This window comes from Monodelphis domestica, chromosome 2 (assembly GCF_027887165.1).
Source record: "Monodelphis domestica isolate mMonDom1 chromosome 2, mMonDom1.pri, whole genome shotgun sequence".
Lineage (NCBI taxonomy): Eukaryota > Metazoa > Chordata > Mammalia > Didelphimorphia > Didelphidae > Monodelphis > Monodelphis domestica.
The window spans coordinates 272,990,049-273,009,148 of NC_077228.1; the positions used below are offsets into that span (position 1 = coordinate 272,990,049).

At 43.8% G+C, this 19,100-nt stretch overlaps 1 protein-coding gene across 1 annotated transcript in view; it reads left to right on the forward strand.

Moving 5' to 3' along the window:
* DEF6 (DEF6 guanine nucleotide exchange factor) overlaps nucleotides 1-19,100 on the forward strand; it is a 51,302-nt gene that overhangs the window by 24,363 nt on the left and 7,839 nt on the right. Inside the window, exons 4-7 of the mRNA XM_001378389.4 lie at nucleotides 9,741-9,968; nucleotides 10,058-10,204; nucleotides 12,538-12,646; nucleotides 13,215-13,513. Of these exons, the coding sequence (XP_001378426.2) occupies nucleotides 9,741-9,968; nucleotides 10,058-10,204; nucleotides 12,538-12,646; nucleotides 13,215-13,513 (783 nt within the window). The remainder of the gene's footprint in view (nucleotides 1-9,740; nucleotides 9,969-10,057; nucleotides 10,205-12,537; nucleotides 12,647-13,214; nucleotides 13,514-19,100) is intronic.

A 19,100-nucleotide genomic window follows, 5' to 3' on the forward strand; every position in this document is an offset into this window, starting at 1 on the left:
GAGGAGAAAGACAGAAGCCAAAGGGCATTGCCTGAATAATAGATCTGAAAGGGGATTGAGAGGGCATCTGATCCTTCTCACTGTCCCACATGGTAGAAAGAGCTGGGCCAGGTTCTGAAGCAACCATTATCAATCAATAAATCCTTATTATAATGTACCTACTGTGTGGCAGGAGCCTGTGTGGGAGGCTCTAGGGCTACAAGGACAAAGAAAGAAAGAACCTCCACTCACAAGGAGCCATCATTCTAATGGAGGAGATAAATGCATAGAAAAATATATACTATATAAATATAAGATTAATGCATGCATATTTATAAAAGACATAAATATATAATCAATGCACATATTTATTAAATACATATAAAATCTAAACACTATAAATATATAATTGACATGTGTATATATTACTTAAATACATAAATATATATTTATAATTCATAACATGAATTATATACATAATATATAATTAAATATTAAGAAGTAGAATTATAATAAATGTGTAATTAATTAAATATATGATGTATGCATGTGTCTATATATTGGCTAAATACATATAAAATATGTGGCATAAATATGATTAACACATGCATATATAAGTAAAATATATAAATATATATGCTATAAATATAAAATTAATACAAGCATATATTACTTAAATATGTAAAAAGATATATAGCATACATAGAAAATTAATATGCACAAATGTATATGAGTTAAATGCAAGATCCATTGGGTGGATCAGGAAAACCTTTATAAAGAATATAGTGCTTGAACTAAGTCTTTTTTTTTTTAATCCTCACCTTCTGTCTTAGAATCAATTCTGTTTATTGGTTCTAAGGTAGAAGAACAGTGAGGACTAGGCAATGGGGGTTAAGTGACTTGCTCAGGGTCACACAGCTAGGAAGTATCTGAGGTCATATTTGAACCCAGGACCTCCCATCTCTAGACCTGGCTCTCCATCCACTGAGCCACCCAGCTGCCTCCTTGAACCGAATCTTAAAGGAAAGCATGGGATTCTGAGGCAGATGTAAAATGAATGAATTTTAAGCATATGATGGGACAGCTAGTGCAGAGATACTGGAGATTGTGTGTGTGTGTGTGTGTGTGTGTGTGTGTGTGTGTGTGTGTGTGTGTGTGTGTGAATGAGGCTGGAAAAGCAGGTTGGGGCCAGGGTCTAAAAACTCCACAGAGGAATTTGATATTTGACCCTAGATGCAATAAGAAGCCAACAGAGTTGACTGGGTAGAGGAATCACGTGGTCAGATCTGTGCTTAACACTGTCCAGTGGATCAGAGTGGGGAGAATCTAGGCAGAGAGACCAATGCAGAGAGGATTGCAGTAAAGTAGGCAAGAGGTAGCTGTGGGAGCGAAGGAAAGGGTGTGACATGTGAGACGTTGCGGAGGTGGAAAGAGAACGTTTGAAATCTCCTCTGATACTTGGGGTGAGGGAGAATGGGAAGTCAAAGATAATGCTGAGTTTATAAATGGCGATGCCTGATCCGGGTGGTGGTATATTTGACCGAAATGAGGAAGTTTGGAAGAAGGAGAGTTCGAAAGGAAAAGACAATGAGTTCTGATTTGGATGGTTTGAGTTTAAGAAAACTACAGAAAATATGGTTTGAAGGGTCCAATAGGCAACTGGTAATGGGAGACTGAAGCATGGGGGAGAAACTGAGGCTAGATACACAAATCTGTGAGTCATCTGCACAGACATAATACTGTCTCTGCCTCACCCCCAGTTGGTTTGAACATCTCCTGAAGAAACCAAAAGAACATTATACACGGCTACAGATTTAATACTTGAAGAATAAATTGTGAATGTCACTTCCAGAGTATGAGCTGAAAAATGGAAATGTGAAAGGCATAATGTATGATGAGACAATGCCTCCTGTGATGCAGGGAGGGGAGGAAGGGTCTAGACACTTGTAATTTTTTTTAAAGAGAGAGAATGCATAACAATTTTATATTTAATGTGAAGTAAGAGAATGAGAAGCCAAAAGAATGCTGAGTTTATGGGCCTCACTGACTGGAAGAATGGTGATACCTTTGATGGAAATGAAGAGATTTAGAAGAGGGAAGGTTTTAGAAGAAACACAGCACCAAAATTAGGAAGGAAGGAACGAATGAACAAACGAACGAACAAAGGAAGTAAGGAACAAAGGAAGGAACGAAGGAACGAAGGACAGAAAAATGGAGTGATGATGTTGGAGAGAGCAGTTTTAGATGAGTAATAAGGTTAGAAACCAAAGCTTTAAATGCCAAAGGAATTTACATTTGATCCTAAAGGTAACAGGGAGCCCCTGGAGATTATGGAGCAGTTGGTAGCACAGTGAATACATTGCTTTGCCTGTAGTCAGAAGATTCATTTAAATTCAGCTTCAGACACTTATTAGCAGTGTGAGCCTCAGCAAGTTACTTTACCCAGTTTGCCTCAGTTTCCTCATTTCTAAAATGAGCTGGAGAAGGAAATGGTAAACCACTCCAATATCTTTGCCAAGAAAACTGCAAATGGGGTCACAGAGAGTTGGACACAGCTGAAAAAATGACTGAACAAGGAGTTTATTGAAGAGAGCGATGACTCGTCAAATCTGCTTTTTAGAAGGAAAAAAAAAACTAAGTTTGGCAACTGTTTATAACATCTTCCTCCCTGAAACTTCCACCCATTGATTCTAGTTCTGCCTTCTGTCTCATGAAATAACTTTTCCATAAGACAAGCCTTCAATTTTTTAATGATCTTCAAATCCTAAAACGTTAGAACTCAAAGGAAGCTTAGAGACCATCCAGCCCAAACTCCTAATGTTAGGTTCTACATAGAATGAATTTACCCACTTGCTTTCCTCATACGTGGTGCTTCCTCTTCTGTCTCTGTGCCTGAGTCCTGTCTGTCTCCCACACCTGGGATGCTCTCCTCCTCACCTCTGCCTCTTAAGTTTCCCTGGCTTTCTTTCAGACTCAGCTCAAACCTGACCTTCTGCAGATAGCCTTTCCCAGTTCCTCTACCTGTTAGTAATGCCTTCCCCCCTGAGATGGATTTCACCCCACTCTGTAGACTTCCCGTATGTCTTTATTTTCATGGCTATCTCCCTCAGATAGAATGTAAGCTCCTTGAAGGCAAGGCTGTCTTGGCCTCACACACACACACTTTTTTGTGTGTCTTCAGTGCTTGGCACAGTGCCTGATGTGTTATTGATGCTTAATAAAGTGACTCATTGGACTGATTTGCTCGGTATCTCCCTGCCTTAAATCTTTCCTCACTCTAGTCCAGATTCCACTCAGCTGTCAAAATAATCTTCATAAAGCACATATCTGGCTATGTCATCCCTCACTCTATTCAAGAAACTCCAGTGGTTCCCTTTCACCTCCAGAATCAAATATAAAATCCTTTGTTTGGCATTCAGAGTCCTTCATATCCCTCTTACTTTTCCAGGCTTCCTATGCCTTCCTCACCCCAACATACTACATATATCCACATACATCCAGTGACAATGGCCTCCTTGCTATTCCTCTCACAAGATACTTCATCTCCAGACTCTGCACATTTCTCCAAGCTGTGCCTCCTACCTGGAATGCTCCCCTTCCTCATCTCTACCTTCGGTCTTCCTTAGCTTCTTTCAAGTTCCATCTCAAAATTCTACCTTCTACATATCATTTCCAAATTGCCATCAATGCTGGTGCCTTCCCTCTAGTGATTATCTCATTTATCTTGTCTATAGCTTGTTTGTATGGCAATGAGGTATCTCAGTGGGTAGAGTGCCAGGTCTGGAATCAGGAGGACCTAAGTTGAAATCTGACCTCAGATACTTCCTAGCTGTGTGACCCTAGGCAAATCACTTCACCCTGTTTGCCTCAGTTTCCTCATCTGGCAAATGAGCTAGTGAAGGAAATGGAAAACCACTAGCTGTGTGCCCCTGGACAAGTCACTTCACCCTGGTTGCCTCAGTTTCCTCATCTGGCAAATGAGCTAGTGAAGGAAATGGAAAACCACTAGCTGTGTGCCCCTGGACAAGTCACTTCACCCTGGTTGCCTCAGTTTCCTCATCTGGCAAATGAGCTGGAGAAAGAAATGGTAAACCACTCCAATATCTTTGCCAAGAAAACACCAAATGGGACCACAAAGTCAGACATGAGTAAAAAATTACTAAATAACAATAGACCTCTTATTTGCACAAAGTTGTTTTCAGATTGTAGCTGCTTAAAAACAGGGACTGTCTTTAGCTATTCACTGTATCCCCAGCATGGTACTTGGCACACAGTAGGCATTTATTGGCTGATTGACATAGTCATTAGTGGTAGAGTGATAATTCTATCTCCTACCTCCTATGTTTTTCCTATTATATCATTACTGGCTTTGTCTACCAAAATCTACTGGATAGGGATCAGTTGGGTGGCTCAGTGAATGGAGAGCCAGATCTGGAGCCAGGAGGACCTGGATTCAAATGTGGCCTCAGACACTTCCCAACAGTGTGACCCTGGGCAAGACATTTAACCCCCATTGCCTAGCCTTTATTTCTCTTCTACCTTAGAATCAATACACAGATTGGATTCTAAGACAGAAGGGAAGGGTTTAAAAAGAAAAAATCTACTGGATAGCTCATGGGTGGAGGCAGGGAGAAGAGAGACACAGGCTGGTGTGTTGGGCTGGAGGGGGGCTCGGCTGGAGAGGAGTGAGGTGGGTTTCCAGTCAAGCTCCCCGAGGTGCCGAGCTCTCTCTAGAAAGAGACCTGACTAAGGACAGTAAGGAGCTCTCTAGGAGCCATCAGCAACTTTGTGTGTCGGGGAAGTAGCAGGTGTAGCTCAACCACTTCCTGTTCCTCTGTGAGAGGCCTTCTTGGACCTGCCCTGTGCCCCACCCTCCCCACACTCCCACCCTAGGTCCCCTCACCTTCCTTCTAAGTGGTGGATGTCATGGGTGTCATGGAAAAAAAGTCCTGGGGGGAAAGGGAGGCGGGTATCTAAAGACCCAGGCTCTGTGCCCCAAACTTTATGGTGTGACCTTGGGCAAGTCACTTCTTTTTTAAGGGTCTCAGTTTCCCTCCCTATACATGAAGGGGTCAAATGACAGGATCTCTCCTTAAGGTCCTTTTCAGTTCTAACATTCAACCATTTAACGTGTTTATTAAAAACCCATTTACTTCCTGTTTTGCCTGATTTCACTTGCCTTCTTGGTGGATGGGGGAGGAGTTGGAGGAAGGAGAGAATTTGGAACAAAAATTTGTTGTTTTTTTTATTAAAGTTATAATAAATCACATTTTCTACTTTTCTCCCCTTCATTCACTCTACAATTCAGCAGCAGTGGCCTTTATTTGCTTTCTTTTCCTGTCTCCAGAACTTTGTCCTGGCTGTTCCCCATGCCAGAGGATGTTCCCCATGCCTCTTTAGTTTCCCCCGATTTCTTGGAGACTCAGCTCAAATCCCCCTCCTGCAGGCGGCCTTTCCCAGAACCTCCTACCTGTACCTGTTCAGAGGGCCTCTCCCTCTGAGATGGCTTTCCATCCACATGGGATTTATCACCCATTTCTCTATATATTTCCACTTCTGTCTCCCAGGTAGAATTCAAACTCTGTGAGGACAGCAGTGTTTGCCTCTCCTTGTCATCCGCAGTGCTTAGGACAGAGCCTGGCACATCATCAGTGATCAATAGATTCTTATTGATGGGTAGTCACTGAGGACATAAAGATGAAATTAATTAATCCCTGCCCAGCGTGGACTATGTTATTGCTGAGTCATGGCTGACTCTTCATGACCCTGTTTGAGATTTTCTCAGCAGAGATACCAGAACGGTTGGCCATTTCCTTCTTCAGCTCATTTGACAGATGAGGAAACTGAGACAACCAGGGTGAAGTGACCTGCCCAGAGTGATACAGCTGGTAGTTTACCATTTCTTTCTTTAGCTCATTTGACAGATGAGGAAACTGAGGCAAAAAGGTTGACTTGCCCAGGGTCACACAGCTAGAAAGTGTCTGAGGGCAGATTTGAACTTGGAAGGTGAATCTTTCTGACTTTAGACCTGGTACTCTATCCACTGTGCCACCTGGCTGCCTCAAATAATAATAGCTAACATTTAAATAGCACTTACATGTGCCAGGCACTGTGCTAAGCACTTTACAATTATGATCTCATTTGATCCTTATAATAACCCTGGGAAGAAGGTGCTATTCTTATCCCCATTTTATAAATGAGGAAACTGAGACAAAAAGCGGTTAAGTAACTGGTTTACACAGCTAGTAAGTGTCTGAGGTTAAAGTTGAACTAATGTCTTCCTGCCTCTAGGCCCATCTCTCTATCTACTGTACCACTGAGCTACCTTAGTGATAAGGACTCTCTGGTGAGCCAAAGGACCCTCATGATGAGGTATTAAGAAGCCTCTGGTATTGATTGAATGAGAGAGTCATGGGCTTAAAGAATATTACTTGTGGGGGGAAGCTAGGTCGCTCGCTGGATTGAAAGCCAGGCCTGGAGATGGAAGGTCCTGGGCTCAAATCCTGACTCAGAATACTTCCTAGCTGTGTGACCCTGGGCAAGTCACCTTATCCCCATTACCTAGCCTTGCCACTCTTCTGCCTTGGAACTAATATGCAACATTGAGTCTAAGATAGAAAGAAAGAAAGAGAGAGAGAGAGAGAGAGAGAGAGAGAGAGAGAGAGAGAGAGAGAGAGAGAGGGAGGGAGGGAGGGAGGAAGGAAGGAAGGAAGGAAGGAAGGAAGGAAGGAAGGAAGGAAGGAAGGAAGGAAGGAAGGAAGGAAGGAAGGAAGGAAGGAAAAGGGAAGGAGGGAAGGGAGAAAGGAGGAAGGGAGGAAGAAAAGGAGGGAAGAGAGAAAGAGGAAGAGAGGAAGAAGAAAGGGAGAGAGGGAGGAGAAAGAGAGAGAAAGGGAGAAAGGGAGGGAGAAAGTTTGGCAGCTTATATGGACCAGAGTGGGAAGGGACTTGAGACAGAGGACCAATTGGGAAGCTGTTACAATAATCTGAGGTGAGAGGGATTGAGGGATTGAGGTAGCTGTGAGTAGAGAGATAATATCAGATGCCAGAAACATAATGTGACAACTGACTGGATAGGTGGGAAGAGAAAGAGTGAGGGGTCAGGAATAATGCCAAGATTATGAACTTGGGAGACAGTAAGAATGGGGGTTCCTTCCAAAGAAAGAAGGAAGTTTGGGGGGCAGCTAAGTGGCCCAGTGGCTTGAGAGCCAGGTCTAGAGATGAGAGATCTTGGATTTAGATCTGACCTCAGACACTTCCTAGCTGTGTGGCCTCCTGGGCAATCATTTAACCCACATGGCCGCTCTTCTGCCTTAGAACCAATCCATAGATTTTAAGATGAAAAATCAAGGTGTTAAAAAAATCATTTAAAAATAGAAAGGAGTGATGAGGGTTTATTCTAGAGGAAACTGAATGGAGGGGACAGATATGAGATGTTGTTATGAGGCAGAATCAACAAGATTTATCAACTGGTTGGATCTTTGAGAGACGGAAGAATCAGAGATGATTCCAAGATTTCAGCTGAAGAAGAGTGGAGCTAACAGAAATAGGGAGATGAGGGGGAAGGAAAGGTTTTGTAGGAAAGATGATGAGCTTACTTTACGTTTGGGCATCTGAGTTTGAAGCAGGGCATTCAGGTAAAAAATCTCCAGGTGGCCGTTTGAAATCCTAGGCTGGAGCTCCAGGAAGAATTCAGTGGTGGAACTCTAGACTCCAGAGTCATCTGTGTAGAGATGGCAACCAAAGCCTGGGTGTGGTTGAGGTTACCAAAGGAGAAGTGAAGATGGCCTCTGATAGAGCTTTGGGGGTTCCCCACACTTGAGGAATTGCAGGGGAATGGAAAGAGAAAGATTAGTCAGAGTCAAGGGGAGGGGTGGAGGTGAGGGAACTTTTAGCATGAAGTATTAAAGGAATCAAAGTCAAGTCTAGGTGGTGAAGTGGATAGAGAGCTAGACCTGGAATCAGGAAGACCTAGGTTCAAATTTGATCTCAGATACTTCCTAACTGTGTGACCCTGGACACGTCACTGCACCCTGTTTGCCTCAGTGTCCTCATTTGTAAAATAAGCTGGAGAAAGAAATGGCAAACTACTGCAGTATCTTTGCCAAGATCATCCCAATAGGGGGTCATGAAGAATCAGCGATGACTGAAAACTAAAAACCAACAATATGTGCCCAGCACTCTGCTAAATGCCAGGCACACACTTCAATAAAGGCAAATGAAGTAGCTAAGTAGCACAGTAGATAGAGCTCCATGCCTATTGGGAGGACCTGGGTTCAGATCTGACCTCAAACATTTTCTAGCAGTGTGACCCTGGGCAAATCACTTAACGCTGTTTGCTTCAGTTTCCTCATAAGTAAAATGAGCTGGAGAAGGAAGCAGAAAATGACTCCAGTATCTCTGCCAAAAGAAGAGGGGGAGGTCATGAAGAGTTAGATGGGGCTGAAAAAGGACAGAACTTCTTGGCCCCCATCCCTGGGCTCTCTCAGCTATGGCACCTTCCTCTTTCCAGTCTTCTCACACATTACTGCCCTCCAAGGGTTCTCCTCTATAGCAATATTGGTTCACATTGTCCTAGATACTACTCCATCTCTCATCTCTTTGCATTTGCACTGGCTGTTTCCCCATGTCAGGAATGTTCTCTTTCCCTGCCTCTACTTCTCAGGATTCCTGACTACCTTCAAGACTGAGCTCATGTCCTTCCTTCCCTGTTTATCACGACTGGCTATTAATCATCATCATCGTCGTCGTCGTTGTCATCGTCTTTGTCATTTCTTTAAGCAGAAAAGAAAGAGATCCAGGATGGGGATTAAATAGAGCTCTGAGATGAGTTGGGTTCTCTGGAGGTTCTCATTAGTCAGAGAATCATAGACTGTCAAAAGGAACCTTAGAATTGGGTCTCCTCTGGTATAATGGAAAGAGTACTGCGTCGGGTGTTGTTGGAACTGGCTTCAGATCCTACTTGAGATGCCAAATACTTGGGTGACCTCAGACAAATCTCTTTGCTTCCTTGGGCTTTAGTTTCCTTATGCATAAAATGAAGTGACTGACCTCTGAGGTCCCTCTCAATTGATAAACTGATAATCCTATGATTTAGTCCAATACCTTGATGATGATGACGATGTTATATAGCTAATGTTTATATAGTGTTTTAAGGCTTGCAAAGCACTTCATACATATCTCATTTTATTCTGACAATTATCCTGGGGGTGGGTACTATTTTTCACCATTTTGCATGTGAGGAAACTGAGGTAGAAAGGAATTAAATGACTTGCCCAGAGTCACCTAGCCAGGATGTGCTAGAGGCAGGATTCAAATTAAGGTCTTCCTGACTCAGGATCAATATTCTATCTTAAAAAAACAAAGAAACAAAAAACCCTTTCCGTCTTGGGATCAATACTGTGATCCCTTTGAACCAATACTGGTTCCAAGGCAGAAGAGTGGTAAGGGGGCTAGGCAATGGGGGTTAAGTGACTTGCCCAGGGTCACTAGGATGTGTCTAAGGCTAGAATTGAATCCAGGACCTCCTGTCCTTAGGTCTGACTTTCCACCCACTGATCACCCAGCTGATCCCTATCCAGTAGATTTTGGTAGAAAAAACCAGTCATGATAGTCACCCCGCTGCCTTGATGAAGCATGAATCCTGCCCCCTATAAAATCCACACCGAATTAGTCCCTGGCCCTTGGTAATCCTCCTCCCAGCATCTTCTACTTTGAGCCCTTGGTCCTTGGGCTCGCTCTCATCGACTCTCCTGCCCTCCCAGGTAGAGTACCTCTTGAAGAAAGTCCACAGCAGCATGAGCCTAGAGATGGGATTTGGGGAGCTGGAAGAGCTGCTGGCCCAGGAGGTCCAATCCCCAAGCGGGATGAGCGTCTGGCAGTTATTGGAACTCATCAACTCGGGCCGATGCCTGCGCGGTGTGGGCCGAGACACACTCAGCATGGCCATCCATGAGGTCTACCAGGAGCTGATCCAGGATGTACTTAAGCAGGTCAGCCGGGAGGGAAGGACACTGGTGAGTTTGGGGGTGGGGCGGTGGAAGACAATGAGGACTCAACAGCACCTCTGTGCCCTGTACAGGGATACCTGTGGAAGAGGGGGCATCTGAGACGCAACTGGGCAGAGAGGTGGTTCCAGCTATTGCCCGGCAGCCTGTGCTACTACGGGAGTGAAGAGTGTAAGGAAAAGAGGGGAACTATTCTCCTGGACCCTCAATGCTGTGTGGAGGTGAGGAGGAGCTAGCAGAAGAAAGGGGATTGGGGGCGGGGGGCAGGAAGGTAGGTAGGCAGCTAGGTGGATTGAGAGCCAGGTATAAAGTCAGGAGCTCCTGAGTTCAAATCTAGCCTCAGATACTTCCTAACTGAGTGACCCTGGGCAAGTCACTTGACCCCCATTGCCTAGCCCTTCCCACTCTTCTGCCTTGAAACAATGCATAGTATTGATTTTAAGGTGGAAGGGAAGGGTTTAAAAAGAGGGGGAACCTCAGTTTCTTCTTTAAAATGAGAGGATGGGACTAAAGAGCCTCTAAGATCCCTTCTGGAATTCTGAATCTATTTTCTACAGAAATCTCTAGAGATTTCCTGGCTTCTGGACCAATATGGAGGCAAGGGGATTGCCCAGAGGAATTGGGGGGTCAGGGGTAGGAATGGGAAACGAGCACAGTTGATGGGCAGGCTAAGAAGAAGGGGGATGAAAAGGATGTGGGGATATTTAAGTCCTGTGAAGCAAAAGGCTAAAGCAGTATCTGAGGGCCAGGACCCAGGACAAGCTTGGACCAGGCAAGGCTACCAACCCTCTGGTTTCTCAGCTCGAAGTGAGCTGAATCTCTTCTTAAAGAACTTACTATGTGCCCAGCACTGTACTAGTCCCTTTGGGACCTAGGAAGTAGTGTAAGATGCCATCTCTGGTTCTCAAGGAGCTCTCCCAAGCTGATCCCTGGCCCAGTGTCTCCCCTCATTTAATTATTCCTAGTCTTCTTATATATAGCTTGTACATACCTGTTTGCAGCTTGTCTCTCCCATTAGACTGTAAGCTCCTTGAAGGCAGAAACTCTTTTGCCTCTTTTTGTATCTTTCATATTTATAGCATGGTGCCTGAGCTGACCTATACCAGGTGCTTAAGAAATGTTGTTAAGGGGACAGTTCAGTGGATTGAGAGCCAAGCCTAGAGATGGGAGGTCCTGGGTTCAAATCTGACCTTAGACACTTCCTAGCTGTGTGACCCTGGGCAAGTCACTTGACCCCCATTGCCTAGCCCCAACCATTCTTCTGCCTTGGAACCAATACACAGTAACCATTCTAAGACAGAAGGTAAGGGTTTAAAAAAAATGTTGATTGATTGATGGTAGAAAGAGGTCCTGGTCTTCCAGCAGAAGACCTAAGCTCAAATAAGTTGACTCTGATATTTACTAGCAATGTGACCTTGGGAAAAATTGCTTAACCTGTTTCTTCATATGTAAAAAGAAGATAGTAAAAAAATGGGGATAATTCTATTATTTATTGGACAAAATTAGGGAGAAAGTTCTTTTTATTAACCTTTACCTTCTTTCTGTCTTGGGATTGCTACCAACTATTGGTTACAAAGCAGAAGAGTGTAAAGGGCCAGACAATTGGAGTTGAGTGACTTGTCCAAGGTCACACAACTAGGAAATGTCTAAGGTCAAATTTGAACCCAGGACCTCCGATCTCCTGTTTGGCTCTCTATCCACTGAGTCACCTATCTACCCCAAGTTCATCATATTTTTGTAAAGTGCAATAGAAATGTAATTTTTATACCTATCAGGGAGGCAGCAGGGAACAGGGAAAAAAGTCAGAGGACTTAGGTCCAAATTTGATCTTTACACTTACTGACTAGAATAACTTGGGCAAATCATTTCTATGCTCTAGCTCTCAGTTTCCCCATCTGTAAGATGAGAGGGCTAGATTAGATAGCCATCCAACAAGGTCCCTTTATAGATCAAAGGGTCTGTGAACTTGTCTTTTTGTTTTTCTTTTTTTTTTACCTTTACTTTCTGTCTTAGAATCAGTACTATATATCAGTTCCAAGGCAGAAGAGGCTAAGGGCTAGGCAATGGGGGTTAGGTGACTTGTCTAGGATCACACAGCTAGGAAGAGTCTGATTTCGGATTTGAACCCAGGACCTCCCGTCTCTAGTTCTGGCTCCCACTCCACTGAGACACCTGTCACTTCATTAACTTGTTTTTTTTCCTCAGAAAATTATTTTAATAACTATTTCAACAGAATTGGTTTCTTTGTAATCCTCCGTTCAATTTTATACCTTGAAAAACATTTCTGAGAAGGGATCCAGAGGCTTCACCAATTGGCCCACAGGGTCCGAGACCCCACAAAAGAGTCTCCAAATCCCTGTTCTAGATCTAAGAGCCTGGGAACGCGCAAAGATCACTCTCACTACAAGTCGGGCGCCATAGGAACCTGAGAGGGGGGAAAGCTCCCTGGGCAGGGTGGGCTTTCAGTAGGCTTCTGACCGAGGTTCAGCTCGGAAAGATCCGTGGGACCAAGGTGACCTGTGAGGACGAATGACTGATCCATCTCCCCCACCAGGTGCTCCCGGACCGGGACGGAAAACGCTGCATGTTCTGTGTGAAGACAGCCTCCCGCACGTACGAGATGAGTGCCTCGGACACCCGCCAGCGCCAGGAGTGGACAGCAGGTCAGTGCGGAGGGGCTGCCGGGAAAGGAGTCGGGAAGCTGCAAGCCTGGGCTCAGTTCCACCCCTCGCTGGCAGGACCACCTGGAGCAAACTCCCGGAGCCTCCCGTAGTTACCTCATCCGTAAAACGGGCATCGTAAGGCTTTAACCGGCTCAAGGAAGGGGTGGGTCCAGATAATAATAATAATTAAAAAAATAACCATAATGCTATTACTCCTCCTGCTACTATTTAGCATTTATTTAGTGCTCAAAAGTTTTCAAGGCATTTCACAAATATATAATATATTCTAACAACAACCCTGGCAGGAAAGCGCTATTGTCGCCCCCATTTTGCGGGTGGGTTAATTGAGGCCCACAGAGGGTCCCCCAGCTAGGAGGTGTCCGAGGCCAGCTTCGGACACAGGCTGGTGGCCCGGCTCTCTACCACTGCGCCGCCGAGATGCCCCACTCTAGTGCCTTGTGGAGCATCCCACGTTGTTTCTCAGGCTTCCTCGCCTCCCGTCCCCACCCTGCCCTCCGACCCCGGTCCCTCCCGGCCTAACCGCCTGCGGCCCCCGCTGTCCCCTCAGCTATCCAGACGGCGATCCGGCTGCAGGCTGAGGGAAAGACCTCCCTTCACAAGGACCTGAAACAGAAACGTCGGGAGCAGAGGGAGCAGCGGGAGCGGCGTCGGGTGGCCAAGGAGGAAGAGATGCTTCGGCTGCAGCAGCTGCAGGAGGAGAAGGAGCGGAAGCTGCAGGAGCTCGAGCTGCTGCAGGAGGCTCAGCGGCAGGCAGAGCGGCTGCTCCAGGAGGAGGAGGAGCGCCGGCGCAGCCAGCACCGCGAGCTGCAGGAGGCACTGGAGGAGCAGCTCCGAGAGGCTGAACAGGTGAACGGAGATGCTGGCAGGGCACCACTAGGTGGCTAAATGCTTAGGGGCTGGATTCCGGCCCGCTGAAGCCAGCTTAGAAAGAGGAGGTGGGGAGCCCAGGAACCGAATTCGATTTCCAGCTCTGCCGTTTATGGGGTGACTTGAGGCAAATGCCAAATACTCTGCCAGACTGCCAAGACCACAAAACTCTAGACCAGATTAAAATATGTTTGGAAAATGTTTTGTTGTTGGGTGGTGTCCAACTCTGTGACCCCATTTGGGGTTTTCTTGGCAGAGATACTGTATGGTTTGCCATTTTCTTCTCCAGTTCATTTGACAGATGGGGAAACTGAGGCAACCAGGGTAAAATGACTTGCCCAGGGTCATACAGCTGGGAAATGTCTAAGGCTGGATTGGAACTCAGATCCATCCTGAGTCTGGTGCCCTGTCCATTGTATCACCTGGCTGCCCCTTGGGGAATAGGAAACAAAATAAATAACGATTCAATACCACATAGATAATATTAATTTGTGAGGTTTAAGTCAATATATGGTCTTCAGGGATCCCTTTCCATTCCAAAAGAACTCAGTCTTTGGGAAATGAGTTTGGGAACTATGTTGGAGTGTGGGGTCTATGACTGAGCAGAGAACAAGTATAAAAGGGGGCAGCCCCAGGTAGCATGATAGCTCGAGCCCCAGGTATGGAGACAAAGTCCTGGGTTCAAATGTGGCCTCAGACATGGCCCAGCAAGTCACTTAACTTGGATTGCCTAGACCTTGCTGTTCTTCTGTTTTAGAATTAATATTAAGACAGAACGCAACAATTAAAATAATTTTTTTTTTTTAAGAAAAGAAAGGGACAGCGAAGTGGCTCAGTACTGGAGATAGGAGGTCCTGGGTTCAAATGTAGCCTCAGACACTGTGTGACCCTGGGCAAGTCACTTAACCCTCATTGCCTAGTCCTTACCACTCTTCTGCCTTGGAATTCAATGGAGTTGAAGGCAGAAGGAGAGAGTTTTAAAAAAGGGGTATATAGAAGGCCTCTGCTTGGGGAGGGGGTGGGGAGGAGAGTATTAGTCTGGGTGCTCTTTCTCTTTGCCTGGTAGTTTATTCTCTTTCCATTCCTCTTAAGCTCTTCAGAATCTGTCAGAACCCTCATTTTCTGCCTGTTCCTGGCCCAGATTACATAAGCTTTTACAGTTAGAGTACAGAATATTTAACACAAATGATACAGCCCAATAAAAAGAGGACCATAGAGCCAGAGCTAGAAGGGGCCTCGGGGACTATCAAGTCCAGCTTAACAGATATGGAAACTGAGATCCAGAAAGGAATAGTAAACTATTTTTTAATAATAATCTATTATAATAATTTATTATAATGCATCTATATATTGACATTATATAACATATAATCTACTGAATAGGTTAGTAATTAATGTAGTAATAATTTTATATGTTAAATGTATTACTTGGTAATATAATTAATAATAATACCAGTATATTATAAAATAGTAAGTGAATAGTAAACTACTATTGTTATATTTATTATATATGTATAATATAACATAATAATATATGTTATAATTTATCATATAATTTATTAATTAATAATCAATCATGCTAGTTTATTGTTATTAAATAATAAAGGAATTGTAAATTATTTGGTGGGGTTTGACCCCAAATTCTCTGTCTCTAGAACCAATGCTTTTTTTGCTAGACTTAGAATCAGAAAGATATGGGTTCTAGCTCCTGTTTCTACCATTGCTTGATCTTGGCCAAATCATATTTTATTCTCTGGGCCTCAGTTTCCTCATCTCTAAAACAGCAATCGGTGAGATCAAGAAAGTTGATGTTTGTCAAAGTCTTTGTATCCCTAGAAGCTAGCATAGTATTGTTCTGTATTAGGATCATAGATCTAGAACCATATTTACTCCTCCATCTTCTATATTACACGGGTTCTCAATCTGGCCATATTTCCTTGAACTACTTAGCTGTCAGGGGATTACGATATGAGGCTATTCTCCCCAAAAGGAATTTTTCAGATTTTTATAGTCCAGAAGTGTCAAACACACACCAGATTCAAATGTATGGGAAATATTTAAAAAAATAAATTAAAATATAATGAAACATTGGTAGTTGGTAGTATGTTGGTAGCTTTTAAAGTCAATATATGGCCAGCAAGGATGCTTAGGTATGATCTAGTACAGTGATGGCAAACCTTTTAGAGATAGAATGTTGTGCCCCATCCCAGTCAACTGCTGGGTACTAGCTATGCCCCTCCCCCCTTACCCTACACAGGGGAGGGAGGAAGCTCTCCCATTGGGCTGCTGGGTAGAGGTGTGGAGGAAGAGAGGAATGTCCTCAGTGAGTGTAAAGAGGGGGAGGGGAGTGGCCCTAGCGCTCTGCTCTCCTCCAGCTCTGCTGCCTGTGAGCCACCCAATCTTACCCCCTGTGTGCTCCCATTGGCTGCTGGGCAGAGGGACAGGGATGTGAAAAAATGTCATCAGGCACAGTGGAGAGGGGGAAGGGAACAGCTCCACCTCAGTCCCTCAGCCTCTCTAGTAATAGACTGCAAGGAAGGGGGCAGTTGCATGTCCATTTTTTGCATCCATGCCATAGGTCTGGTGTCTCCCATTTTCTCTTTGAGTTTGACACCACTGATCTAGTCTAACAATCTCATTTGACAAATGAAGAAACTGAGGCCCAGAGAGGGTAAGTCACTTGCCCAAGGACATACAGATAGTAGTAAAGTTGGGATGTAAACCTAGATCCTCTGACTACAAATGAAGTTTCAGGGATATGTTCTTCCCTACTTCAATGCCAAACTGCCCCTTATACCTATTGTTTTGTAGTTTTTCAGTCATGTCCAACTCTTTGTGATCCCATTTGAAATTTTTTTGGCAAAGTAACTAGAATGGTTTGCCATTTCCTTCTCCAGTTTATAATTCAGATGTGGAAACTGGGGCAAACAATGTTAAGTGACTTGCCCAAGGTCACACAACTAGGAAGTATCAAAGGCTGAATTTTTTTCCTTTTTTTTAATTTCTTAATTTAATAACAAATTTCCACATGCATTTTCCAAAGTCATTTGAGCCATATTATCTCCCTCTCTTCTTCCCTCCTCCCTCCCAGAACTGACAAGCAATTCAATCTGGGTTATATATGTATTATCATACAAAACCCATTTCCATATTACTCATTTTTGTAAGTGAATAATCCTATAGAAACAGAACCCCCAAACATAAACCCAAATAAACAAGTGATAAATCATGTTTTCTTCTGAATTTCTACTCCAACTCTTTCTTTGGATATGGATGGTATTCTTTTTCATAAGTTCCTCAGAATTGTCCTTGATCATTGCATTGCTGTTAGTAACAAAGTCTATCACATTTAATCATTCCACATTATTGCAGTTACTGTTTACAGTGTTCTCCTGGTTCTGCTTATTTCTCTCTGTATCGGTTCTTGTAGGTCTTTCCAGCTCTTTCTGAAATCATCCTATTCATCATTTCTCATAGCACAATTCTATCACCAACATATACCATAATTTGTTCAGCCATTCCCCAATTGAAGGGCATCCCCTTATTTTTGTGAGATTTAAAAGAGTGGGATGCCATAAACTGTTATAATTAAAATGGTTGATCTTGTAAACTGTAGTGAGTTAAAATGGTGGAAGATATAAATTGTGATAGATATAAGAGAGGGTGAGTAAATTTGACTGCAGAAAATATGTTTCACTACAGTGTCTTGGTTTTTAAATCAAATATAAGGTGGTCGCCAGGGAAATATTCCCAATTATTCAAATACCCAAGTCAACTGGGTTTTATAGAGATTTTAATTAATACAAATGTGGAATTAAAGAAAAGAGAGAAAGAGAGAAAAAGGAAATAAGTATGAAGGGCCTTAAGCCAACATGGCCTAGACCTGAGTCTTAAGAGAGAGATCAGTCAGTCAGTCTTTTAACACTCACCACAAGGTTTGTCTAAGCAAGGATTCTAGTGACACCAGGCCAGCTCCATCTCAGCTGACTTCACCAGAGAGAGTTCCAGCCAGAGTCCTCCTTAAAGAGCCTTCCAGCCAGAGACTGTTCCAAAGGGCCTCTCTCCAGAGCCTCCAGAGGGACAGAGTCCCCTCAGAGGAGCTCCAGCGAGACCTCCTTAGAGATTGTCCTCCAAGAGCTTCCCTTCTCCAGAGCCTCCCTCAAGAGATTCTTCCCAAGCGATCCTCATCAGAGATCCTCCAAAAGGATTTTTTTCTCAAGAGATTCTGCTTTTTCTTATATAGGGGTTTTTCTCCTATGTCACCTCCCCTAAGTCCTTACATCTACCAATCACGGTAGATGTTTTCCAAAGGACTGCCCATCTGAATTCCTGCTAAGTCGACTAATCTCCTCAGTAAATCTGAACCAGTGAAAACACAGCTGAGTCAACTAATTTCATTAAGAGAAAACTTGCCCGACCCTTTTAGGTACCTAGCATCCCATTGCATCAATTCTAAAAATCAGGCATGGCTCAAAGAACTCCTTGCCTTATTATAAGCATGGGTCCAAGTACTTTCATTGTTTAGCAAGGAGTTTTCTCCCCTAAAGCAGTCTTAAGTACGGGTGGAGTGGAGGTCCTCCCTTTTCTGATCCTGGCGAGTTCTCACATCAAAATGGGGAATGTTTCCCAGTAGGGAATTTGTTCCAATGGAGGATTCCTCAATGTGGAAATTTTTAACATTCACAAGTCTGAGAAATTTCAAGATTTACATTTTCCAATTTTTTGCCACCACAAAGAACGCTGCTATGAATATTCTTGTACAAGTCTTTTTCCTTATTATCTCTTTGGGGTACAAACCCAGTAGTGCTATGGCTGGATCAAAGGACAGACAGTCTTTTAGCGCCCTTTGGGCATAGTTCCAAATTACCCTCCAGAATGGTTGGATCCATCCACAACTCCACCAGCAATGCATTAATGTCCCAAGTTTGCAGAGGCTGGATTTGAACTTAAGAAGAGGTATCTTCCTGACTCTAGGCTGGTGCTTTATCCACAGAGTACCCCTTAGAGTAGGCATTTCCTGAGTGTTTTTTTAATTCAGTTCTTTGCTTTTGTTTTACCATATATAATATATATCTAGAATCATGAACATTATTACTAGTTCTTCAATATATTGAGGATCTGTGATTTGATTGGTGTGGACCTTCCCTTCACTGATGCAGATCGCAGCTCTTTTGTGCCTGAGGAGATGGTTTTGTTAGTTGCTGAGACCTGACCCTTATGGACAAAGCCAGGGGGATGAGCCCTTCTAAACTTAGTGAGGCTGGTTCTTCGACTGTCCTCCAAGTGGCACAGTCTGACCAGCACTGGCTTCAAAGCCTTTCCAGTCTGAATGAATTCATTAAGTACCTTCTATGCACCTGGCACTGTGCTAAGTAGGTGTTGTGGATGTAAAGACAAAAGTGAAAATAGTTCCTGTATTCAAGAAGCTTAGAGCCTGGGGATCAGGGGAGAACACCAAGTGTATGTATATAGATTCCTAGACATAAACGGCAGGGATACAAATGTGCCAGGACAAGCTCTCCACTAACATAGCCTTCAAAAATCTGGAATCAGGGGGTAGCTGAGT